The following is a 27,061-nucleotide window of genomic DNA, read 5'->3' on the forward strand; positions in this document are numbered from 1 at the left end:
GACCAGGACTCAAACCCGTGTCCCCTGCACTGGTAGGTGGATTCTTAATCACTGTGCCACCAGGGAAGCCTCGAGACATTCTTATTTTAGTATTTAGGTCAAAATGCCGGTAAGAAGTTGACCACTTTATTAAAAAAACCAGAGGAGTCGTGACCCTCAAAGTCTCATAACACATTGTGTGAACCTCCAGCGTGACAGGCTGTGGTTTCTTTCAGGAGGTTTGGGAGGGTTTTATAAGAAAGAGTTCCCAAGAGGTGGAAGGACCCCCGGTTGAGGTGAGTGGAGAGGCTGGTTAGTCAAGCTGTGGGGATGCGGGACGTGGTGTGGACCAGCCGCTGACCCCTCGAGCTGTGGATTTCCAAGTGAGGTCATGTTACACAGGAGAACTTTAACTGAGCTGTCGGTTGTTACTACTGTTGTTCTTGCCCCAGATTGAGTATTTATAAGAAAGTGTTGGCTTCCGGAGCGGAATGTCATTGCAGGTTCCATGTTACAGGAGACGCCTGGGGTGGCCCTGCCTGTCACGGGCTCTAAGCAGAGTTGAACCGTGTCTTTATCTTTTCTGAGAGGTGGTGTGTTCTTTCTTTAGCTTTCCAAGTGGAATATTTTCAGGATCATTGTCCATTTCTGAGCACCTCTCGTTTTCCTTTTCAGGTAGAGATGATCTTCAAAATGAAGCCTCTGGAAAACGGTCGGTTCTCTGCAGGAACTACAAAAATGGAAGGAAAGAACATTTTCAAAACAACCTTGTTGTGAAAGTGTGTTTACAACTAACTGATACTGTTGATGGTTTCGTTTTCGTTTTAACTAATAGACACTTTAAGAAGATTGTATTTATGGTCAAAGGAAACTGGACTAACCATGCGGCCGAAGACTTTTCCCGCCACGACCTACTCTGGGAACAGCCGGCAGCGGCTGCAGGAGATCCGCGAGGGGCTGAAGCAGCCACCCAAGACCCCCGCCCCGGGGCCGCCCGCGGGGCCGGGCACTGATGCCGCCCTGGATGCCAAGGCCCTGGGGGGCAAGGACGCGGCCAGGCAGCAGCAGCAGCAGATGAGGACAGCCCCGAAGTTCGGGCCTTACCAGAAAGCCCTGAGAGAAATCAGATACTCCTTGCTGCCCTTTGCTAATGAATCGGGCCCTTCGGCCGCCGCAGAAGTAAACCGACAAATGCTGCAGGAACTGGTGGACGCGGGCTGTGACCAGGTGGGTGGACGCTCCCGGGAGGCTGCCCATCTGGGGTGCAGAGGAGACCAGCGAGGTCCCTGGAGAGGGGTTTCTAGGCTACAAACCCGAGGCCCTTTCTGCGTCCCATTGCACTGTTTTCCACCTTCTCTCCAAAACCATCTTGTTAGCTGCTTTCCTTTTCAGGCAAGATCCAGAGATTTCTCAACTCTCCTGAAGCTGTGTCACGTGCACTTTCTGTCCTGTCCCTGTGAGGATGGGAAGGCTTTCCCACGTAGCCCTCTCCTTGGGGTTTATTTGGCTTATTCTGAGCTGTCATGGGGAAGAGACTGGCTTCTTTGAACTGGTGTTTGGTTTGTGCATTTTCTAACTCAGCTAAGGGGAAGGTTGGTTAACATGAGTCGGCTCTTTGCCTCTGTTTTCTCCTGTTTTAAAAGGTAGCATCTATGCTATCAGAGGAGACGTAACTATATTAAGGGAATGAGAAAGACTAGAAAATAAAAAGCTTGAGAGATCATCAAGGTGGTGACAACACAGTCTGACTTCTCACTGCTTAAGAATAAAGGCCAGTTAATGGAGGAGACATCAGTTACCCAGAAACACACACGGGGCCGTGCGTTTACGATCTTGTGCTGTTCACGTAGCTGAATAAAGTCCGAACCAAGGGGCAGGACCGTGTAAAATGGAGCTCATGTCCAACCAGGTAAAAACGTGTCCGTGACATGTAACTGTCTTATGAAATGGCTTCTGAAAGCAAGCGCTGTATCACCACCTGTCGTGTGAAAGTCAGAGCTGCATGAACGTGGAAATAGACCAGGCACATCTGCCGCCTTGCAAACTGAGTAGGATTTCATGCGCAGAGCACATCAGGATGGCTTGGGCACCTCTAGTTTCTTAGAAACAGCCTAACTACGTACTCCTGGCCTCACAGTCACGGGAACTGGGAGGAAAGAGAAACAACGCCCTCTTTTATTTCCAAAAGCTACCTCAGCCCTCTTACAGTTTCTTACCGGAGAACTTACATTTCTCAGATGATCTGTTTGGGAAACTAGTGGCGCTGTTTGTGGGGCTTCCTTGACCCTCCGGGATGTGCTGGGGTTGACCTGGGTAACTAGCTGCTTTCTTGAAGCCCAGGCTGTGAATAGTGGGTGCAGAGGGTTAGCAGTGCGAGCTGACAACACAGCCATGGCCTTTCTCTCTGTGAAAATATGAAGCTGTCCCCTGACCCACAGAACTTGATGCTTTTGAAGATAGGATGGAGCTGTCCCAGGGAAATAGTGGGTGAGATTGCAGATACTCAGCCCAATAACAAAGCTGAAAACCTTGTGTAAATCCCTTGCAAACAAAAGAGGTAATCAGAGCCGCTGTTCTTGCGGTCATGATAAAAACAAACAAATGAGGCAAATGATCCAGAATACAGGTGGGATCTCATTGTGGTAAAATCCATTCGTGATAATTACAGTGCAAAAAATCATGAAGCTGGTGCCGTTTATAGTAAAACACAAATATGATAAAATTAAGGATCGGGACACCCATAAGTTCCCATCAACATTTAATTTATGTTAATTGCTAGTAGAAAAGACACTTTACCCTTTTAATGCTCCTGAAATAATCCGTCAGTTTGGTGTATAGTGTTACTTTATGACTTAAAACAACTCTGCCTGCGCTCTGACCCTCCAACTCAGACTTTTTCTGGCCTGGTTAGAGGGTACATTTGCTTTCAGAGAATTCTGGTTGGAAAGTCATTATGGGAACCCAAATAATGTGAGAAAAAGCTCAGCAGTACCTCTAGAGTTGTGAGTCTTGGATAAAGCAGGAGATTAGAATTCCCGTGTAACAGGTACAGAGAATTCCTGTTGGTGCAGCTTTTCCCCTTGTCTCCTGTTGTATTGCCTTTTAATTTAGGTTCAGTTTTGTTTTCTTATATTTTGAGTTTAAATGCCATTTTAACCCTATAAGAATGGCAATAAACTCCCAGTTTTCCCAAGGTCTTATAGGTCCTTGTTGGTGGTAACACACTTTTATATGCAGTGTTTTATCTATTGCATGCGCACACACATTTTTTCCCACATTTTATTGGGACTCTGATTCAGTTCCTGGAAAAAAGTAAAAGACTGTTCACTGCATAATGGTATAATGTCTATGTCAAACGATGTAATGTTCATAAATCTTTTGCACATAAATCACTAAAGACTTATGAAAATTTCTATAGGGAAAACAAAGAGGCCAATAGGTTAATATTTCTTAAGGAAGGAGCTGTTCTTTAAATATAGATTTAAGGAATTGGAAAGATGTTTTTGATTATGAGCATCCGTTTTGTTTCATTGGGTAGTCTCTTATTAGCACAAGTGATGATTTAAATTTAGCTTTGACTTTATCTTTCTTATAAAATTTAGTTTCACTTTAAATCTTTATGGTTCCAAACGACCATATTACCAGGTGTTCTCTCTTTTTCTTCCTGAGACAGTTTTAAAAACGGCTAATTCAGTTTTGCAGCAAGGTTAGTGTGTGTGACATTGCAGCTTCTCGGAAGCACTGATTTGCACTCTCCTGCCGCATCGTGGCGGGTTAGCGCAGGTAGGGCGCCCTCCGGACGGGCCTGCAGCCCTTGGGGCTGCCCAGAGTCTGTGTGGGGGCCTTGGGAGAGCAAGGATGCCCATGGCTCCTGGGCCCTTAGAGCAGCTGGACATTCCATCACGGTGTGTCCCCAGAGGGGGACTCAGGTGAGGAATGTCTTTCAGACGGGAGTCCTGGGACTGGTTCGTGCTTTTTCCCTGTGGATGACCTGTGTCCTGACCCTCCCCGGCCTCCGTCCTTGCTCTGCCGTGGGCGGTGCTGAGTCCAGGGCTGTGGCCTGGCGCGGCTATGTTCCCCTGGCCCCGAATTTCTCTGTTGGTATAATTTTCCTAATCCTGACTTAATCCAGTTTTCCTCACTTTATTGTATGTGTTTAAGTGATTAAAATCTTTAACTAAATGCAGGTAGGAAGAAATGTAAACAAACAAATCGATTTATTGTGCCCAACTCGGCCTGAGGAAGAAAGCCAGTGGTCAGGGACCCGAGCACAGCACCAAGTAGGCTGGGGTGATTTGGTCAGTAGGAAAAGGGAGAGAATTCTTGGCATCCTCAAGCGAAAAAGGGCCGAAGAATCACGTTTCTCAGCCCATCATACAGGGTGCTCCTTGACCCAGGTCCTTTTGCAGAGGCCGCGGCACTGGGTGTGCTGCTGTCACAGCGGAAGGACAGGCCCTGGTGGTGGCTGCGACCGTGTGTCCCCGCACTGTTCTGAGACCGCGTGGCAGCAGTCAGAGAGGGTCCCAGTTGCGACCCCAGTGACTCAGGCTCCCCCCGCCGCGGCAAGCGTGGTCGCACGTCCCTGTCACACATGCTCGAGCGGACGGAGGCCAGCGGTGCCCGCGGAGGGGCTTTTCCTCCTCAGCGACTCGGCCCCTCGTCTCTCCCCCCTCCTCCCCCGGCCGCGCTTGCCCAGCCCCCCTTCCTCCGGACAAGCTCACGCCAGGGCTCTGTGGACGTGTCACACTGTGTCGGCGGTGATGCCATCTCCCCTCGTCCCCGTCAGATCAGCTCTCCTCCTGCAGGAACCCTGGTTCTTGCCTCCGGGTTTGAGCCGACCCTGGTCAGACCTCCAGGCTCCGTTGTTTCTTCTTTTTTTCTTTTTGGCTGCACTGCATGGTATGTGGAACTTCCCCGACCAGGGATCGAACCCCTGTTCCCTGCACTGGAAGCACGCAGTCTTAACCACTGGACCTGCAGGAGAGTCCCGGGGTCCATCATTTCTAACTCGTAGGCCCATGGTTGGCCACCCCTCTCGGGGCTGGACCCACGAGTGCACCCCCCCTGTGCCCTGGAGGCCCCGCGTGGACATGGGGCTGTGCCCCTCATTCGGCAGTAGCAGTGATGGTGGGAAACGCAAGCTTTGCAGAGAGGATTCCGGGCGCTGGTCCACTAAACTGTCCCTCAAGTCTCAGGCACTGGAACAGACAGAAGCACAGCTCCGCTTTGCTGTCCGTTATCAGGAAAGGGCCAGGGGGTGACCCTGAGGGGCGCCGATGCGAGGCTGCCATCCCTTCATCCTGGTGACAGGTGGCCTCGGGTGGTCTCACTCTAAGGCCGGGGTTTTGCTTACGAGAGAGATGCAGGGATTCAGGTGACTCGTATGTTTCCTCCTCTTCCTCTGGAAAGGGGACTAGTGTTCAGGGTTGTCACTGCCCTGAAATATTAATAAGAGCAGGAGGAAAAAAGAAACACTTGAGTTGAGGAATGTCAGTCCTGTAACAGGAAACTGTCTTAACAATGACTGTGGGTGTAGCAGCCTTTGCCTTTTCCCCCTCTTTTTTTTTCTTTTTTTTGATTTTCAAATTAATTTCAGCCCTGCCAAAAGATAAACTATACCTTTCTAAATAGGATTTAGAGTTACTTTCACAAGACACAAGCAAATCATACCTTTGTGTCGTACCTTCCCCCAGGCTTCCCCAGGTTATTAAAGTAGCGTGCGTTCATTGTGCACTTTTGGAAAATACAGAAAAGTATAAAGAGAAAATAAAAATTGCCTGCAATTATATCAGCCCAGATATGACCACTCTGAACATTTTGGTATAAAAGTGGCCACATTTTATTTCTAGTTAAAGGAAATTAAGGGAAGTTATCAAGGAGCGATGAGCCCAGGGTGACAGGTAGAAACAGGCTGATCACAAAACAGCACGTACGATATGATCCCAGTTCTTCTGTTGCAGAAATATACGCGTTGACTCTCTCCCTGCTCACCTTCCCACTCAGCTCTCCCGCCAGGCCGGGGACCACAGGCTCCTGTCCCCATCTGTTCCCTGCACAGAACCCTCCGAGCGGTCACTCTGGAAAGGAAGGATCCTGTCCTTTCCCTCCGGAAACCTTCCCACTGTGCTGGGGACGAGTTCTTAGCCTCAGGTCCCGCCCTTTCCCGCGGTCGGCACCCTGGCCCCGCCGGCTGTGTGGCCTCTTCTCAGGCTTCCCAACTCCAGCCGCCCCTTGCCTGGGTGACGCCCTCTCCTCTTTGGAGGCTTGTCTTAGTGTCATGGATTCAGAAAAGCCTTTTCTGATCCCCGGTCTAAACTGGAACCCCCTGTTTTTGTTCTTTCATTACAGTGGAAGTTCCCTCCGTGGCTTTTATCAGAATTTGTTTCTATGTGTGTAGTTGTGTATTTTGTTCAGTAACCATCTCTCCCTTCAGGTTTCAGACCTGTGAAGCAGTGGCTTTGTTCTGATCACCATCCTCTAGGCCCTAAAACTGTGCAAACCCTCAGAAGTGAAGAGATAAAGGTTTCATCATACACATTCTTGTTTGTAACATCTGTGTTATATTCCATTGTTCAAACAGATGTTCTGTGATTTATTGTAAATAACTGGTGTTAAAAGGTAAACCGAGGCATATTAAACATTTTAAGAGTTTGTTTGAGCAAAAATCTATTTGAGTTGGACAGCACCACGTCGGAAGTGTTAGGAGCTCCAGTGACCAGGCAGGGGAGAGGGAAGCAGGAGGTACCGGTGGGCTGCAGCGAGGCCTGGCCACCGCGAGGGGCGGAGTTTCGGGCTCGTGCCCGGGCTGACATGGCATCAAACCACGCGGGGCTCGCGGCCTCCTCGTCTGAGCAGCTCAGCGCTGGCGATGAACAGCCTTCTGTGGGAATCATAACGGATTTCACTGATTTCCTGGGAATAAATTTTAGAAATGGAATTACTAGGGCAAGTGATAAGAGCCTTTTTATAGTTTTTATTTGGATCGCCACATTTCTTGAGAAGTGTTTAAGTTGCACTTACGCTTTCAACCCTTCCAGCAATGAGTGAGATCTGTCTCGGATCGTCCCTGACCAGAGCCGCTCCTTCAGTCATTGTTTAATGAACACTTTCCCCGATGCCTGCTATGTTTGCCTCCCAAGTAGCTTTCACATCTCTGTCTTTTCCGTGCTAACACCCTGCCCTACCCTAGATAATCCTGAGAAGGCCCCCGACCCGCATTCCTCCCGGTGGCCTTTTCCTGAAACGCGGCCGCAGCCACCCCCTTGGGAGCCACTGCGCTTCCTCATCCGACCCTGTCCTTTCTCTCGTTGCCAGGCACACCCGCCTGCCCCGGCCGTATCCCCCTCCTTACACGCCGGCGGCCTCCAGGCCGAGTAACTGCCCCGCCCGCACTGTCCGTCTTCCCGCTGGGGCCTCCCCGGCAGCCCCGCTGCATCCCACCCCGCCAAAGCCCGCTTCTTCCGTGGTCCATTGTGTGGCCTCCTTGGGCAGTGGGTTCCCGCGTGAGCCGCGTTCTCCCTTCCCTGAATCCCCGTTTCCATCAGGACCCCCCAGGCAACCGTGGTGGATTACACAGGGTCTTAGGGATTCGCTGGCCCACCTGGCATGTTTCACAGGTGAATTAGCTGAGAACCCACAACAGTAGAAGGAATCGGTGAAATTAAATATGGATCAGTGGACATCACACAAGCAAAAAACAGAGAAAAGATTGAAGAGAAGTAAACAGAATCTCAGCGGCCTGTGGCACGGTAACGAGGGGTCCAGGATGTGTGACGTGTGTGAACTGGAATCCCTGAAGGAGGAAAGGACAGAAAAACATCTGAAGCAGTAATGGCCGAAAACTTCCCGAATTCGGTGAAAACGTTCAGGTACAGGCAGATCTCAGTAAAACGAGGCTTCGCTTTGTCGCGGCTCGCGCACCGGGGGTGGGGCTTAAGTGGAGATACCACTGACCCTTGAACGACTTGGGTTTGAACTTCACGGGGCCACTTATCCACAGATTTTCTTCAGCACGTGTGTCCCACGCACTCTGTGGTAGGTTGAATCCACGGACATGGAATCACGAGTGCGGACGGCCGACTGTACAGCTGTACACGGGTTCTCGGCTGTGTGGGCAGTTGAAACCCCTAACCAACCCCCATTGCTCCGGGTCAGCTGTAGCAAGGGTCCTATATTTTTCCTGACACAATTAGAAATCAACATTTAGGTAGGTTGTGGTACGTTAAAAATGCATGTTGCAGCCTTTAGAGCCGTCACTAAAATGCAGTTGGAGGAGACAGATCTGCAGAGTCAGTGAGGAATTCAAGCGAACGACTAAAGCAGCGTTTGCTTAGCGCGGAAGGAGCCGGGGAGGGCGGAGTGGCGGAGTGAAAGCCAGATGCGTGGGCAGGAATGCAGACCTAAGTGAAGCCATAGTGATCATGACACTCGCTGTGTAAAGGGATTAAGCCCCCCAATCAAAAGGCAGAGACTGTCACACAATAAAAAAGCAAGATCCACCTCTGTCCCGTCTACAAGGCACACCTGTTACAAGGACAAGGACACAAAGAGACTGAAAGCCAAAGTCTGGGGGAAATGTCTGCCCTGCAAACCGTAAACATAAAGTAGATGCGGTGGCGACGTTGAAATCAGACAGTACCCTGAGTGAGTGAGGGTTACTTGAGACAGAGGGGCACAATAATAAAAGGGCCAGTACGTCAGGATGATGTACCAGGGAGAACACACCTGAAGACAAAGCTTCAGGCTCTGTGGGGTGAGGTGTGCCACGCGGGAGCTAAAAGGAGCAGTAGACAAATCCATGGTCGCACGTGGAAGCCTTCACCTGGCTCTCCCATGGTCGATGGAGCGGCAGACGAGGATCGGTAGGATGCAGGACACGCAGCTCCGCGTCCCTCCAGCCTGGAGCATCGTGCGGGGGTCCTTCCTCCGTGCTGCGGGGGGGAGGCCCCGCCCTCCGTGAATCAGCTGGCCACTCACATGTAGTGATTCTAGATGCTGACGGGGACAGTCGAGGCCCAAATTGGGTAGGTCAGTAGTTTTGATCCCAAGCCAATAAAAACCAGACAGGGTTTCAGGCTGCTGTGCCTCGCGTCATGGACAGAGCTGAACACCTGAATGACCCTGCGTCTGGGGAGGTGCTGAAAGGCACTTGCTGAACAAGAAGGTGCCACCAGCTTGAGCACCTTCCCTCTGAAGATGCCTTGCATGGTGTTCCGCAGGTGCGCCCGTGCTGGCCCCGGGACACCAACAGAAACTTCTCGGTCAGTGTACTTGAATTCTAGTTCATTAACCGTGCAGAACTCACTGGCAGTAGTAAATAGTAGCTTAGACGTAAAGGAATACTGACGTAGTTGATAATAACCTGTTAAATAAATAAAAATCCAGGAATCAAAAAGCAAAACAGAATGAGACGGCCAGTCAGTGGGCAGCTGCAGCCTGCCGGGTTCTGCAGTGGGCGCTCGGTGGGCCCGGCGGAGGCTCCCAGGCCCTTACTGCCCGTGGGGGACACCTGCGCTGACCCAGGCGGCTCGTCTGAGTTGAAGTCTGCGCTGAGCCTGATACACGCCTGATTGGGAGGACTTCGTGCAAAAAAGAGAATGTAAGATATCTCTGTACCTTTAATATTGATTGCACTTGAAAGAGATATATGGGGGTAAATAACGTATTAACACTAATTCCACCTTTACCTTTTTCTTCTTAAATGCGGCTACAGGAAAATGAAAGTCCCTCTGTGGCCCGCATTAGCTCTCTGTCGGGCAGTGGTCAGTTGTGCCAGTGAAGGCGGTCAAACCCTCACTCACTCCCTGCCCAGACCTCGTGCACTAGAAATGTCAACCAGCTTGGAAAGGGCAACTCATAATTTCATGACTACTATAGGTGTATTGTTTTCAAAATCGTAATTTATGTTCGTTATAGAACATTCTAGACATTGTAGATGAAAATGAAAGCAGCTGAAAATCTTACCTCTGAAAGACAGCCACTGATAAGATTACGTTTTTAACATCAATATTTTGATAGATAAGCACCTTCAGTCGTGTGTGTGTGTGTTTATTTATTTATTTGTTTATTTATTTATTCAGTCCTCGTTGGGTCTTCGTTGCTGCTCACGGGTTTTCTCTAGATGCGGTGAGCAGGTGCTACTCTGCATTGCGGTGCGCAGGCTTCTCATTGTGGTGGCTTCTCTTGTTGTAGAGCACGGGCTCTAGGCACGCGGGCTTCAGTAGTTGTGGCACACATGCTCAGTAGTTGTGGCTCGCCGGCTCTAGAGCGCAGGCTCAGTAGTTGTGGCGCATGGGCTTAGTTGCTCCGCGTCATGTGGGATCTTCCCGGACCAGGGCTCGAACCTGCGCCCCTGCATTGGCAAGTGGATTCTTAACCACTGCACCACCAGGAAAGTCCAATATGTATGTATTTTACAAGAAAACAACTTTTTGATTTTTACTAAAGGCTTTAGGTTTATCATTCCATGAATTGCTGCTTCTTTCCATATACTGGTTCTTTTTCTTCTTGTGTTTAAGTCCGTTCATGTTTTTTCACAGTTGAATATTGAACTTTTCTCTGTGCAGGTCTGTAACTCGCTGTGGCACCCCCACAGGATGCCAAGATACTTGCTTTGTTTTTTCCAAAGTCCCCCGATTCTTTTTCTCGTAGCCAGTAGCACAGAATGTGTCATTAACTGGACCTCTCTCCCATCCTTTTGGAGCCCTCAGATCTTGTTTCACTGTCGGTCCTCCATTTCACAACTCAGGAGCCCAGTGTTCTTGTTGAGGGTCGCAGGCTCCCCGCCTGCAGGCGCTATCGGGTGAGCAGCTGATCCTGAGTGAACCCGGTCCCCACCGCGGGCACCGCGCGAGCCCAGGCTGTGCGACGCAGGGCTCGCAGACTGGACCCTAACGCTTTATTTCTTGGGCAGTTGTGTTTTATTCTGCCCCACATGGTGTCTTACCCATTTTTTAAAAAGTCTGTTGCCGCTTTTTAAAAATCAGGAGGTTTCACATTATAATTTGGGTTTTTCACTTCCCTTGAAAAGTAGAAGCCAGTTCTTGTCCCTCATGTGGACACCAGTCCCGGGGCTTTGGGATGGCCCCTGAGCCCTGTGCTCCAGCCCTGGTTCAGTGCTGATGCAGGAACAAGTTATCTAGGGAAGCTGAATCCTGGCGCCAGCGTGGGGTGGGGAGGTGTCCAGCCCCAGGACAGCGCCCCGAGTGAGCACCCACTCGCTCCTCCGAGCCGGTGCAGCACAGACCCCGGTGCTCCTCCACCTCCAAAGAGAAGGTCAGACGGACACACACAGTGGGATGGTCCTCTGCCATGGAAATGAGGAAACCCTACCATTTGTGACAGCAGCGGTGGACCTGCTCAGTGAGATAAGCCTGATGGAGAAAGACAGATACTGTGTGATCTCACGTGTGGAACCTCAAACAAAACAGGAAACAAGCTCATAGATGCAGAGAACAGATCCGTGTCACCAGAGGCAGGTGGGGTGGGAGGAGAAATGGGTGAAGGGGTCAAACGGTAAAAAGAAAAAAAAGTAAATAGCGGTAGTAGTAAAATCAGTTGTTGCCAAGGTTACTGTTATTATCATGACACAACACTCCCAAAGGATTATCACTCCTGCATTGGGACAAGTTGGCTCTAGAAGAAAAAGGGGGAAAAACAGTTAAGTTTAAAATTTTCTTTATTCGAATTATAATGAACTTTTAGGGACTGCACCAGAGATGTTAAGAAAAAAAAGCGCGGGGGCTTCCCTGGCGGTCCAGTGGTTAAGACTCCGTGCTTCCAGTGCAGGTGGCGCAGGTTCCATCCCTGGTCAGGGAACTAAGATCCCACATGCTGTGCGACGCGGCCAAAAAAGAAAAAAAAAAAAGGAAAAACAGAAAGAAAAAAAAAAAGGAATTAAAAAAGATGCCTAAAGTACATGAAAAGTTCTCAACATCACTAATTATTAGAGAGATGCAAATCAGAACTACAATGAGGTATCACCTCACACCAGGCAGAATGGCCATCAGCAAGTCTACAAACAGTAAATGCTGGAGGGGGTGTGGAGAAAAGGGAAGCCTCCTCACTGTTGGTGGGAATGTAAATTGATATAGCCACTATGGAGAACAGTATGGAGGTTCCTCAGAAAACTAAAAATAGAGTTACCATATGATCCAGCAATCCCACTCCTGGATATAAATCCAGACAAAACTATAATTCAAAAAGATATATGCACCCCTGTGTTCAGTGCAGCACTGTTTACAATAGGCAAGACATGGAAACAACCTAAATGTCCATCGACAGATGAATGGATAAAGAAGATGTGGTACATATATACAATGGAATATTAACCATAAAAAAGAATGAAATAATGCCATTTGCAGCAACATGGATGGAACTAGATATTACCATATTAAATGAAGTTAAGTCAGAAAGAGAAAGACATATATCGCTTATATGTGGAATCTAATTTTTAAAAAGATACAAATGAACTTATTTACAGAACAGAAACAGTCTTACAGATATCAAAGAACATCTTATGGTTACCAAAGGGGAAACATGGGGAGAGGGATAAAATAGGTTGGGATTGACATACACACAGTGCTGTATATAAAATAGACATTCAACAGGGACCCACTGTATAGCACAGGGAACTCTACTCAGTATGCTGTGATAACCTATATGAGAAAAGAATCTGTAAGGAATGGATATATGTATATGTATAGCTGAATCACTTTGCTGTATACCTGACACTAACACAACATGGTAAATCAACTCCAATAAAATTAAAAAAAAAAAAAAAAAGATTGCCTAAATGGGGAATACCAAACGCCAGCCATTGGCAAAGCATCCCACTGAAGAGTAAAAAGGGGAATTTTTATTACTTTTTTAAAAAATACATGATGAAGATAATAGATGTGTCCCAGAAAAAGTCATTGTTCCTTTGAAAGCAGAGCCTCGACGCTTTTTTCTACCGCCAGAGTATCTGGAAAATCCCTTTGTGAGCAAAGTGAGGCTCTTCTGTTCTCAATCAGGGCGAGTAACTCTCTAGCAGCTCCAGTTTCTCAAAAACACGTGCGTGAAGGCTGTGGAAACACTCCTATCTGGAGTGACTTGTGTCTGTGTCTGTGATACCCCTGGTCTCTCCCCTGCTTGCCGACCAGCCCGTAGAAGCCGTCCTCTGACTCGGTCGGTCTGCTTAGAGCCGGGCTGGGAGGGGGGCGGGGTCGGGGTCGCGGAGCTCCGGGCCGGGTCCCCGCTCCTCCGTGGTGTCTGTCCTCTTCCTCCTCACGTGGACGGACCCTCTACCTTCACCCCGGTCACCGCAGGGTCACTGGGTGAGGTCAGCTCTTCCGATTCGAGGACGAAAGTACAGGACGCCCAGTGGAGGTTTTCACTCACGGTCGTGGGGCTGAGAGGGCGGCCGGTCCGCACCCGGTGCTGCTCTGTGACCGGGGCCCGGGGCCCTGGGAGCTCCCCTCCTGGGCCGGCTTCCCGGGGGCGGGAGGGAAGCGAGGAGCCGTGCCGGGTTGGAGGCCGAGCCGGAGCAGGGCCTGTTCTCTCTGGGACCCTGGGTGTGCGCAGCAGCCGCGCCTTTCCACGCTCTTCGTCCTGGAAACCGCTCACTTTCAGGGGCGGCCGGAATGGAACGCACCGCCCCACGCGCCCGCCTCCCAGGGCCACGTGGCACCGAGGACACGCCTCGGGGCTGGTCTGGGCTCCAGAGGCGCAGTGCGGAGGGGAAGCCCGTGGCCTCCGGGTGGCAGGGGCCGGTCCTTGCTGACCTCGTGCAGCTGGGCCCGGGTGCCTCGTCTGTGCGCAGGTGTTTGTGGCCAGGTGGCCATGTCTGGACGGTCTGCGGCGAGTCCGGGCGCGGGCCTGGGGACGGAAACACTTCTCCGGCCGGGCGCGGGGCCCCTTCCCCTGACACCCCCCTCTCAGGACTCTCCCCACGGCTCCAGGACCGGGAGGCGCCCGCAGTCCCGACCCTGACGCACCGGGGAGCCGGACGCGCCTGGACCACAAGGTCCTCGCGGCTGACGGAGACGCCTGCCAGGCTTGCCCGTGTTACAGCGGAGTCGCTGTTGTGCTCCGGGGACGTTCTTTTATTTTTTGTTATTATTTTATTTTAGTAGAATTGCTTTACAATGTTGTGTTAGTTTTTGCTGTACAGTGAAGTGAATCAGCTCTATGTCTGTGTGTGTATATATATGTATATGTATATCCCCTCCCTCTTGGACCTCCCCTCCCCCACCCCGTCCCACCCCTCTAGGTCATCACAGAGCGCCGAGCCGAGCTCCCTGTGCTCTACAGCAGGTTCCCCCTAGCTGTCCGGTTTACACGTGGTCGTGTATTTACCTCACTCCCAACCTCCCAGTTCATCCCACCCTCCCCTTTCCCTGCTGTGTCCACAAGTCCGTGCTCTACGTCTGTGTCTCTATTCGTGCCCTGCAAATAGGTTCATCTGTACCATGTTTCTAAGATTCCACATACATGCGTTAATATACGGTATTTGTTTTTCTCTTTCTGACTTACTTCGTTCTGTATGACAGACTCTGGGTCCATCCACATCTCTACAAATGACTCAGTTTCGTTCCTTTTCATGGCTGAGTAATATTCCATTGTATATATGTGCCACATCTTCTTTATCCATTTATCTGTCGATGGGCACTTAGTTTGCTTCCATGTCCTGGCTATTGTAACTAGAGCTGCAGTGAACATTTTGGTACATGTCTCTTTTTGAATTATGGTTTTCTCAGGGTATATGCCTAGTAGTAGGGATTGCTGGGTCATATGGTAGTTCTATTTTTAGCTTTTTAAGGAACCTCCATACTGTTCTCCATACTGGCTGTATCAATTCACATTCCCACCAACAGTGCAGGAGGGTTCCCTTTTCTCCACACCCTCTGCAGCATCCGCTGTTTGTAGGTTTTTGATGCTGGCCACTCTTGCCCGGTGTGAGGTGACACCTGACGTATGTGGGTTCTATCTGGAAGGGGAGGGATGAACGGCCACCGGCCTCAACCCCTGCAGCACAGCCGGCATCACTCACAAGAAAACCCACGCTTCCTGTTCTCCAGGAAAGTGTGCCAATGAAAAAACAAACAAGCTTAGTTTTCTGAGAGATTTAAAATATTTAATTAAAAACTCAAGCAAAAAGACAACATGGTCTCATTTTTCTAAATGTCCGATTCCTCTGTCGGCCGTGGTCGCTACTGTGCGGACTGCCGCTCTGCGTACCAGGCACCACACAGGTGCTCACGGCAGGCGAGAAGAGGAGGAGGCAGGTGGGCTGCTGGACCTGCTTCCCGGGGGGGAAACAAGACGCAGCGCTAACTTAATTGTCACAAAACAGACTCGATCTTAGTGCAGGTCAGGTCGCTCCGCTGGAAAAAGAATGTTATTTGTCAATTTCTGAGGAAGGAGTTTTCATTTGGTTGAATCTGTAAAGTTAAGCTACTCAGCAAACTTTTATTTTTTTTGAGTGTCTCACTCCTCCTTCCTTGGCCCCGGGATGTTTGGCCTGTCGCTCAGATTAGACTTTCAGCCTGAGAGCAGCCGGCAGAGCTCGTGTCGCTGCTGGGCTGGCAGTCACGCCTCTCACCCAGGGATGGAGGGTGCGATGCCGCGGGGGTCTCAGCATCTCCATGCTTCCTGAGAGTTGCCAGAAAGCCGTCCTGGTGGGTGACTTTCAGGAAAGGATCCAGCATACGGTTTTCCTCCAGAAACAGCCATTCACAGGAGTCCTGGCCGAGGGATCGCGGCACTCATACTGCAGCGCTGGAGCCCCACGCGGGGTGAGGTGGGCGGGCGACTGTTTACCTGCCGGCCTCCCTCCTCTGGCTCCGGCCTCCCTCCTCTGGCTGCTGCCTCGGCGTCGGGCGTGTTTCAGGCAGACAGTTTGTCTCCACCAGGTTTGGTGATGGCAGCTGTGTTACAGACCTCACCGCCTGTTCTAGTTTTCTAGAATTATTTTAGGTGTTTTTTTCCCCTAAATATTTAGCATTTTAGTTCCACTTCCTTGTTTAATTTTAAAATGATCTATTGACATTTAATGGAAGGACAAGAACAAGGACATTCCAGAGAGGAAATAAAAAGAACATTCCAACACAACACGGAAGGGCCCCTGTAAGACAGGGTTCTGTTCCGGCCTTTAACAAGGTCAGGGCCGTGTGTCACTTAGAGCCTTTCATTACCTTTCCTGCTTGTTTTAGAGCTTGTCTACAGAAAATCAGACTCTTTGCATGGATTTTGGAATCAGCAAACACTGACTTGTGCTTCTATAAGGTATAATGATAAGTATTCCCTGGAGCCCACTGCTCAGTCTAAGAAATGAGCATATCCTTCGGCATCAAGTCAGGGCGACTGCTCCCGTCCAGTTGGGACTGACGTGGTGAGGCCACGGCTCTGGTGAGAGTCACTGGAGGCCCCAGAGCAGCCCTGCTTCACCTGCCACCGCAGCTGGGGCTTAACTGGCCCGGGCAGCGTGTGGGAAGTGGGCAGTGAGACCCACGGGTGTGGGCCTCTTCCTGCCCGAGGGGGCACCTCCCTGTCACCCCCGCGTCCCTGCAGCCGAGACCGTGAAGCCGCCGACTCGAGCACTGCCAGTTGCTCTGTAACAGCTACAAGCGCTTTTTTTGTTTGTTTGTTTATTTTTGACTGTGTTGGGTCTTCGTTGCTGTGCACAGGCTTTCTCTAGTTGCGGTGAGCGGAGGCTACTCTTCGTTGCGGTGCGCGGGCTTCTCGTTGCGGTGGCTTCTCTTGTTGCGGAGCACAGGCTCTAGGCTCAGGGGCTTCAGTAGTTGTGGCACGTGGTCTTCAGTAGGTGTGGCTGGCAGGCTCTAGAGCGCAGGCTCAGTAGTTGTGGCGCACGGGCTTAGTTGCTCCATGGCATGTGGGATCTTCCCGGACCAGGGCTCGAACCCATGTCCCCTGCATCGGCAGGCAGACTCTCAGCCACTGCGCCACCAGGGAAGCCCCGCTACAAGTGCTTTGAGTGCCTCTCCTTCCTATCTAGTCCTTGCTATCACTGTGGCTTTGGGTAAGTTGCTAATCCGTCTTACTCTCTCGGTTTTTGCATCTCTGACACGTGGCTGGCGGCACTCAGTTCTCGGGGTGATTGTGGCGGACAGGACGGGGCTCACATGCAGGGCCCTCTGTCCACACATTCACTCCACAGGCCTTCCTGCTGCTCATTTCTTTACAAATCTGCCAACAGCCTGTACGTGCGACTCTCCGACAGGGGTGCTAATGGCATTTTCTAAGAGCATCGTTTTAAAGTGGGACCGCTGCTAGGTAGAAAGTTTGGCTGGAAGATTTCCTAGTGGAGCTCCGGCAGGTATTGATGAAGCTTGTCGTCTTTGGAACTCTTAACTCTGCAGCAGCCCAGATGTTTGAAATTCCTGGCCGAGGGCAGAGCCTCCCATTGTACGGACCTGTCCCAAGGTGGGTTAAAATAGCTGTTTTCTCAGAGAAAACGATCGTGCGCCTCCAAGCACGTGTGTAGTTATCGTCTGGTGTTTAGTCTGCTGCCTGTGGGCACGTGACCAGCTGGAGAAAGCCAGGCCTCCCTGTAACGAGGAGCATCCCTGCTGTGGTGTCACACGTGTCCGTGGAGGGTGGAGAGGACACGGGTTCTGACCCGCAGCCGGAGCTGACACACACGCACGGTCTCTAGAAGCCCGTCTCGATAGAGCCGAGAGAAGGAAACATTTTTAAACAGCAGCCAAAGAAGAGGTGAGAGGAAGTAAGGGGGCCGTGGGTCCCAACACCAGAGGACCTGGTGGTTACGTGGCTGCGTTTCTGGAAGATCGTCAGGCCCCCATCGCTCTGAGGTGCCACCGTGAACATGTTGGTATCTGGTGTGATTTTTTTTTTTAATTTACAAAATGAGGTCATATCGTATGTGCTATTGGGTTTGTTTGCTCTGGCTTGTGTTGGAGGCTGTTTGTACGTGGGGGTGATGGCCACAGTGCTGAAGGCAGGGGCTGCGCTGTAGGGTGGCTGGCTGGAGGCCGGGCTCACTGCTGCCCACGTCCGGGCTTGGCTTCTCCGGGGGAGGGGAGACCCTCAGCTCCGTGAGGTGTGGCGGTGCCGAAGGGCCGTGGCCTGGCTCCCTTGACCCTCTGCCTCACTCCTGTGCTGCCCGTCTGCCCCTCTCTGTGCTGCAGTCTCTGGTCGGAGCTTCGGGTCCAGTGTCCCCAGGGGAGGGGAGGGCCGGGCCGGGTGGGACCTTGGGTCCTCATCCTCTCCTGCCCGGTGGGCTCACAGCTTGCTCCTGGGCGTTTCACCCTCTCCCTCTGGCTTCTCTATTCCAAAACGTCCTGAGGTCCCTCCTCCACTGTGACTGTCGCGTCAGAGCACGGATGGAAAATGATGAGAGTGATTTGGCGGCTGATGCAGCAGGTATGAGCCGAAGCCCCGTGTATGTTTTTGTGACCCGCTTTTTGTGCTTGGCTTGTTTTACTTTACGGTATATCGTAAGCATTGCCCCGTGTCATTTTATTCTCCGACACACTCTCTAAAAAAACAAAGTGTCGTATTCCAGTGAATTGATGATAGACCTTGGTCTATTCTGGGGCACCCAGCTTGTTGGAACGTTGTCACCCGTAAGCGACAGCCAGTGGGTAGGACCCTCATTAACTCTTTCACTGCTGGACAGGACCCGCTGGGCCACAGGAGGGGCTGTTTGAGGCAGGAGCAGGTGCGGAGGGGGGTGGGACTCGGCGCCTTGAGAGCCTCCAGGGCGGAGACCACGCGGGACGGCGCTCTTCCCGCCCCCTGCGCCCTCACAAGGTGGGGCCGCCAGGGCAGGAAGGGCTGGGCTTTGGCCCGTCTGTTCCTCCGTTCGTTCATCGCTTTCCGAGCGCCCAGGCAGTTCCTGTCTGCCAAGCCGTGGACACAGACGTGAGCAGGACGCAGCTTCTGGCCCCGAGAACTTCAGGATGAGCAGGCGGGATTGTGGACAAGGGGCACAGGCCGTGCGTGGGCAGGCAGCACCGGGGCTGGCCTTCCTGTCACACATGCCTGTGATGGCTGATGACGATGTAATATTTCAGACGTCTTTAGAAGCAGAGAGAATGACGCAACCGTCTCCCACCTTGTTCCGGAGACCTTCGGGAGAAGCGCCGTGTCACACGGAGCAGCTTCTCTGTGCCTCCGTGCTGGGTTCCTCATCCCCATTCCTGTTCGGTGCTGTTGCTTCAGACGCATTCTGTAACCAATCTGCGGTGTTGTTTTACAAGTTTTTTAAAACCCCTGTATAATATGATTTTGCAGCTTCCTTTTTCCGTCTGCATCATGTTTCTGAGGCTTGTCGACGTTGATGGACGAGGCTCCCGTTCACTGTAATTGCTGTCATTTCACCGCCACTGACGTCTCCGTTATCCCACTAATGGGTGTTTAGATTGTTTCCAGTTTTCCATTCTCGACAGAAGTGCAGCAGGTGTTCTCCTGTGTGTCTTCCTGTGAACACGTGGGGACTTTCTCCGGAAGTGGGGTTTGTGGGTCACAGGATGTGAGCATCCCTGACTTTACCAGATGCTGTCACAGTGTTCTGTGTGGTTTACAGGTCAGCATCTCGTCCTCAGCCTCTGCGGTGTGGTCTTCCCTGTCCTAGCCAACACTTGGTGGTGTCAGGTATTTTAATAACTTGTCCATCTAATGAGTGTGAGATGGCCCCTTGTTTTAAAAAGTGCAGGCTCTGATTACTGATGATGTTGGACTTCTTTTGACTATTTGCATTTTGAGTTCTGACTTTACCACTGACTGTATGAACTTGGGAAATGATTACTCATTCTGAGCCTCAGTCTCCTGATTTTTAAAAAAATATTTTATTTATTTATTTGGCTTCACCGGGTCTTACTTGTGGCACGAAGGATCTTCTTTGCTGCGTGCGGGATCTTTAGTTGCGGCATGCGGGATCTAGTTCCCCGACTAGAGATTGAACCCGGACCCCCTGCACTGGGAACTCGGAGTCTTAGCCACTGGACCAGCAGGGAAGTCCCAGTCTCCTGATTTTGATAAAATACAAGCACCTGCATTTCAGGGCGATTCCAAGACTCGGAGACTCGTGCACAGCTCCCGCTCTCTGTCTCAGTCCCGAGTCCTCCCACCAACAGGCCCACGAGTCTGCGCCTCCGTTGAAGAGACCCTCCCAAAGGCTGGTCTGCAGCACGAGAGGAGCTGAGGTCCCCCTGGGCTGCGAGGGCCCTCCCGGGAACCCAGCAGGAGTCTGTGGGGACCTGGACAGTCGGTGCGTCTGCACGGTCACGCCGGCCCCTTAAGCTCCCTCATCCCCCTTAGACTGTGCTCTCCACAGCGCAGCCAGGGGACCCTTTTAAAACAGAAGTCGGATCTTGTGCTCCAAACGCTAGGTGGCTTCCTGCCTCGATCAGGGTAAAAGCCAGCGTCCTTGTCCCGGCCCACTCGATGGGCTTTCACACTGGGGGTCAACATCCATTTAAACCCTGAAATCAGTTTAAAGGATTTCAAACATGTTTTTTAAACAATATTTATTTATTTATTTGGTTGCCCCGGGTCTTAGTTGCGGCACGCGCGTGGGATCTAGTTCCCCGACCAGGGATCGAAGCCGGGCCCCCTGCATTGGGAGTGTGGAGTCTTACCCACTGGACCACCAGGGAAGTCCCAGTTTAAAGGATTTCAGAACCACGGGGTTGAGTCGGCCAGAAGGGTGCCTGCAAAGCAGCTGTGTGCCTGTGTATGTCCATTTCAAGGTTACACTGTAACTTCTTCTTTGCTTTTTTTTTCTTTTTAATAGATTGTTTTTTGTTTGGTTGGTTTTGTTTTGGGCCGCGTGAGGCTTGCGGGATCTGAGTTCTCCAACCAGGGATTGAACCCGGGCTACGGCAGTGAAAGCCTGGAATCCTACCACTAGGCCACCAGGGAACTCCCTAACTTTTTCTGAAAATTACATAAAAACTAGCTTGGAAATTTGTCTTCAGTACCATATTTCATAATTAAACATTTTTGTAAATTTCACTGTATCTTTCAAGGGTGTAGAAGTAGCAGAAGACTGTCTTCCTTCTTAAATGAGCCCATAGCTTTCTACATCACCCCCTTTACTTGATAACATTTTAAAAAACAACCACAGAGAAGAGAGCTCCCTGAAATCTGCATCTAGACGTCCCTTCCCTTTGATGCCTGTGGGCTGATGGTCCCCAGCAAAGTGGGACGGAGGCCGTGCAGAGGGCTACAGGACACACAGGAAAAGCGCAGCTACTCATTTAAAGCGCAGAAAGGAGCTCGAAGGTCTGTGACTAAGGATGCTTGGTGGGGAGGCGCATGTGCTGTCTGTGGCTGAGACGTCTGAATGGCAGAAGTTGACGGTGGCCCTTGTCTGCACGGGAAGAGTCTCCCCACACACTCAGGCCCCTGAATTTCGGGAGCCAAGCCTGGCTTGTAGCTGATGAAGAAATCTGTTCTTCCAGAATCACGCTGAGCCGCTGGCGCTTGAGCTCTGCTGGCTGGTCCATCTCCCGGCGTCCTGACGCCCAGTCGCGGCGCAGGTCTGGCCTTCGTGGCTCCATCTTGTGTCCGCAGGTACCAGGCGGCGGGCAGCCCCTGCCCCCGTCTCCTGGGCCCAGGGTCCCGCTGCTCACGCACTGGACTGCCACCTCCTGCTTCGTCGTCCGGCATCGTGGGCTGAGACAACAACCGAATCCTTTCCTTCGTGAAAACCTTGTACCTCTGACGACAGAGTTCCCAACAAGGGTGCGAGCCGAAGCTTCCCATTAAACCCCTCCTCGATTCCCCTCCTGGCCCCGGAGGACAGTGGCCGGAGGCCCTTGGGCCTGCCTTCTCACCGGTGTCTTCTCTCTACCCTGTAGAGTCCACAGTGCAGTTCAGAACCAAGTGTGCAGAGCTTGGCAAGCCCTTCCTTCTGGACCCTTGTCCTGACCTCTGATCTGCCCTGAAAGGAGCTGGGGCCCTGCCCAGCGGGGGAGCGGGAAGGCTGGCCCTGGGCCCCGTCGCACCGCGTGCCCCAGTTCAGACCACCCAGTGAGGCTGTGTTGTCCCCAGGCTTTCTCTGCCTGAGACCTTCTCTTCTGAACTCTGCCCGCCCCAGCTCCACCCTCCGTCTGGCATCCTCGGCTCAGGCTTTGAACGCGCCTGTCTCTCTAACTTAGCGTCACGTTCTTTGTGTTGGGACACCACGGACCTCTACCCACTCGTGTCGCCAGGCCCTCTGGCTGGTGGTGACCAGCTCCCCCCTGGAACCTGTCTTCTGAGGGGCCCGCACCATCCACCCCTGTGCTCTCTGCCACAGGCTCCTTGCTTCCCCCAGAACTCAGAACGCCAGGGCTCGTCTCTCCCTGGCAGGGACGGTCTGGCTCCTTCCTTGTTTCCTGGGGCAGAAGAGACTGTCCTAGAGATTTTGTGAAAGGGAGGCACATGGTTTTGTGTGTGTGCCTATTTATTGGGTGACTTGTGCGAGCCAGGTTTCAGAGGACCTGTCGGTCTCCCTAAAAGCAGGCATGTGCTGGTGAGGGTGCCGTCAGGGGTTTCCTGACAGAGCACGGGGGGGGGGCGGGGCATGCTGGGGAGGCAGACCCTGTTCCCTGAGCCCAGCGGCGGGCCCACTGTGTCCACGGGCAGGTTCATGCCGCTGACCGTCCTTAGGAGGCCCTGACCCTGCGCGGCACATGTGCTGTTAAAACTGGTTCCCTACCCTTTCCTGGAACACGGCAAAGTGGTTTTGTATGTTATAGTCTATTTCTCTATGGCTTTTCATTATTGACAAAAATGGGAGTGTTTTTTTCAAAAAGAGGTTGGACCTAAGTTATCGTAACAGGCGTATCCAGGAGTGTAGTGCTCCTTTAAGAACAAATCCCACGAAGATGTAAGAATGGTTTTGTAGTTAAATATTAACCCAAGTAAAATACTTATTTAAGGGCCTGTGAAGTTGCAAGAGCATTTAGAAAGCAGTACTTCCTGCTGACTGTGTAGCCAAATTATGATAAATAGAAGCAAAGTAGGTATTTTATTATTGGGCTCATAATAGGACAACTGGAATAACCTGCTGGATAGACTGAAATAAAGACGTTATTTAGGTTCTCAGACTTCACTAATCACACCAGTAATCAATATTATGATACCATTCTCATTTCCTCTGTGTGTGTGTGTGTGTGTGTGTGTGTGTGTGTGAACTCATAGGGGATTGTGGTAGTTTCCCTGGAATGGGTCACACCTCTGCTCACCTATCTCAATAGTGCCAACAGAAAATCCTTAATGTTTTAGCAAACGTCCCTCAAAATCATGGAACTTTCCAGCTGAAGGGAGCTTTGGGATGACCTTGTGAAATCTTGCCCTCTCACTGGACTCAGCTGTGATCTGGAGGATTTTTGTCATCTGCCCACAATTATGTAGCTGGATAACACTGGCAGCTTTATTATAACGGAACTGGACGTACGCATAAGTCTTCTCATCATCTTACGCTCTTTAACAAGAAGAAATCATTGCATATTTCAACATAAAACTGTCAGACTTGTTTTCCTCGTGTTCTAATCAAGCCCTTGTCTGTAGACGATGCTCAGACACATTTTGCACGTCACTATTTCTTCATGTTGTTTACCCTATTGAAAGTCGCACATTTTGTTCACTGCTGTGCACTCTGTAGAGGAGACTATTAGATGCTTAGTGCTTGTCCAGTAAGAGAATTTGGCCGTAGCAAGTATTCTTGGGCTGCATTACGTGTATCCCAGGGAATACGTTCATTATACTTCACATGATGATTCTCTCACTGGATTATTTACGGCCTCTCGACTCCTGCCCCACGCGCTTCTGTTTGAGGGGCTGATTTATTGTATTATATCTAATGCGGACAGACATCTTTATGCAAGTGGACTTTGAAATCAGGGCGCACGTTTAATAACTTTTGGTACTTGTTAACAAATAGTCACCTCAAAGGACCAAATATATATGACTGTGAAGAGTTTCACCAGCCCATTTGCCTTTATAACTGTTTTGTTTTGGTGTTAACAATTCAATATAAAACGCTATTTTATTAAAAGTGTTTCTTTGATCCTTGGTAAGGTTGAGCATTTTCCATGCGTGTTTAATTTTAGCCCAAATTTCTTCTTCATCCCCTACCTATAAGTTACTCTAAAAAACATCTTTTTCCTCGGAAGCGCTCAGTGGGCGCCCTGCCCCGCGGCCTTGCTGTAGGGCCGGGGCCTCCAGGGGCCACGCCGGGGCCGAGGGCCGGAGTGGTGCCTCATCTTCTCGTCACCCACTCACAGTTCAGAGGCCCCTTGCGGGTTTGCTGGGCCTTAGTTTTCTCTTCTACTTCTCCGGGAACTGCGCGGTGCCGGGTGTGTCGGGCTGGCTCGGGATCCACTCGCCCCGCGGGGCCTGCGTCTCTGGCTCGGGCCCCGGGCAGGCTGGGTCGCCCTTTCCTTCACCGTCACAGACAGCCACCCGCCCTTCAGCCTCTTGGAAGCGCCGGGAAACGGCCGTGAGGAGCTGCCTGCCCCCGGGCTCTGGCGCTGCGGGACTTTCAAGCCGGGCAGCTCGCGGGGTGGAGCACAAGGGACAGAGGGAGGGCAGGCGGGAGGGGACGTGGGTCTAGAAGCCGAGGGGCAACGGGGTGGCGCGGGGGCAGCCGTGCAGACCCTGGGCCCCTGCGCACCTGCCTCCCGAAGGCCGGGGGCAGCGTGCCGTCCGGCTGGGGCGCAGCTCAGGGGCAGGCTGTGGGCGGCCCCGGGCACCGCTCTTACAGCGGCACGCCACGCTGCCGGCCTGACATCTGGGCACTGGAGTCACAGAAACGGGGTCCTGCTTTCTGGAGGGTGGAGGTAAGACAGGGTTGTGATTCCTGATGTAAAGATTTTAAAATGATCCCGAGTTTCCTGCAGTCTGTGGGGTTTTTTTAGTATTTATTTATTTACTTACATTTTATTTATTTTGGCTGTGCCAGGTCTTAGTGGCGGCATGCGTGCGGGATCTAGTTCCCTGACCAGGGATCGAACCCGGGCCCGCTGCATTGGGAGTGCGGAGTCTTACCCACTGGACCACCAAGGAAGTCCCTTCCTGCAGTTTTTAAAGCACGCCTATACATATATGTCTAGTGGTGTCTCTGAGAGTTAATGTACGGAAACTGCACACTTGCTCAATTTGGTGGAAGGCACAGACGGCAAGGGCAACACTGCCTGACTGGCTAGTTCACTAAACAGGAGGGCGCGTCAGCGTGGGCGGGTGTGTGATGGGTGTATGGTTCGTTGTGCGATTCGAAACAGCCCTGTGGGGGCTTCCCTGGTGGCGCAGTGGTTGAGAGTCCGCCTGCCGATGCAGGGGACACGGGTTCGTGCCCCGGTCCGGGAAGATCCCACATGCCGCGGAGCGGCTGGGCCCGTGAGCCATGGCCGCTGAGCCTGCGCGTCCGGAGCCTGTGCCCCGCAACGGGAGAGGCCACAACAGTGAGAGGCCCGTGTACAGCAAAAAAAAGCAAAAAACAAAAACAAAAACAAAACAGCCCTGTGAGCAGGCAACCTGTGGTTGCCTCCCGGTGTTTTTGCTGGTTAAGTTCCTCGACTGGAAGCGAAGCGTAAGGAAGGCTGGAATCTTGAGGCTGTGAGGCCAGTGCGCAGCAGGGAGTTTGAACACACACACGGTCCGGCGTGGTTCGTCCTCAGGGTCGCCGCTTCCTTGACACGTAGCCGGTCTGAAGCGACGCACACGTGTGGCCGGTCACCCGAAAGAAGCCAAGGCTTCGGTCCCGTCCCAAGCACAGCAGATGGGCTCTGTCCGCAGTGGGCTGGCTCTCCCCCAGCTCGTGCCCTTTCCTTCGATCCCAAGGCAGCTCTGGCTACCGCTGCCCAGCCTCGCGAGCCGTCCCTTCCCGCTGCTGCCCCCAGAGGCCGCCTCCCCCCAAGCCCTTGGCTCGCGGGCGGGGCTCTTCCTGCCTCTCCCCGAGGACACAGGCACAGGTCACGGCCGCGTGCGCGCTTTGTGCAGCCACCCCGTGGGGCCCGGCCAGGATGGGGTTTAATATTATGTACACAGTCAGTGGATGTGAAGCACCGGACTCCTTCCCGTCCCTGTGTTAGGTGGGTGGGCACAGCCCTGAGCCACAGGAGGGTCAGGCCCCCAGGCTGTCGCAGTCCCAACAGAGGGGCAGACACACCAGCGTGGGGACAGGTCCACTCTGTCAGCCGCGAAAAGCCCCTGGCCCGGCAGGCGGGGAGAGCGGCTCGTCCATCCTCAGGGTCCGGGGCATCTCCTGGGCTCCTGCCGTGGCTCTTTGCTGACCGGCCTCTGTCCTCTGGGGACCCGGGGTCGGCCTGGGGTCCTGCTGCCTGCTCACTGCCTTCTCCTCTCCGGTCCGAGCTACAGCAGTCTCTGTCAAGGCTCTCCCACCCCTGCTGCTCTCAGGCCCCTGCCCTCCGGTCACCACCCGCTTCCTGCATTTGCAGTCCCCCCCTCCCCGCCCACCCACCCCTCCACCTTCAGAAGACCCCCGTCTGTCCACAGAATCCCCTCTAGCTGCCCCTCCGGGTTCCATCCTTGAAGGCTGGCTCCGCTGTCTGCCCACAGCTCTGCAGAGCCGACCCCGGGTGCCTGGGCCACAGCGCTCGCAGCCCTCCCCCTCCGCCTGCGCACCCGACCGCGGTGTCTGCAGCCCTGCCCCCGGCCCATCCTCTCACGGACCCCTGACCCTGCTTGGAAAGCTCCCGTGACTGCCTTCAGATAGGGGCCCGGTCTGCGGTGCCTCCCCGCTGTCCCCTCCCGCCTCCCCGTTCTCCCCGCTCCAGGCCCCTGCTCTGACCACCTGCTGCCAAGAATACCCTTCCTCCACTGAGCCCTCCGGCTGCCCAAATCCCGGCTGTCCTTGAAGAGCCGGCTGTGCCTCCGTCTGGCCTGTGATCAGTCCCTGGTCCCTCTCCGTCCTCCGGCCCTCTTCCCCGGGTGCTCATCCCGCCAGCAGTGCTGGGGCCTGTCCTGGGCTGATGTCCTCTCTCACCCGCTGCCGCCCGCATGGGCACGGGGCACTGTAAACAGTAGAGTGCAGCTCTCCCCTCGAGGCAGGGGTCCCTCCCCCAGGAAGCCTGGGGTGGGGAAGGCCAGTTCTCTGACTTGCACAGGC

At 52.5% G+C, this 27,061-nt stretch overlaps 1 protein-coding gene across 1 annotated transcript in view; it reads left to right on the plus strand.

Annotated features, from left to right (window-relative positions):
* Positions 1–808: 808 nt before the first annotated feature.
* LATS2 (large tumor suppressor kinase 2) overlaps positions 809–27,061 on the plus strand; it is a gene marked incomplete at its 3' end in the record, with an annotated part of 36,968 nt that continues 10,715 nt past the window's right edge. The window contains exon 1 of the mRNA XM_079721695.1: positions 809–1,206. Coding sequence (XP_079577821.1) covers positions 862–1,206 — 345 coding nt within the window. The 5' untranslated portion in view covers positions 809–861. The remainder of the gene's footprint in view (positions 1,207–27,061) is intronic.

This window comes from Hyperoodon ampullatus, assembly GCF_949752795.1.
Source record: "Hyperoodon ampullatus genome assembly, chromosome: 16".
Taxonomy (NCBI): domain Eukaryota; kingdom Metazoa; phylum Chordata; class Mammalia; order Artiodactyla; family Ziphiidae; genus Hyperoodon; species Hyperoodon ampullatus.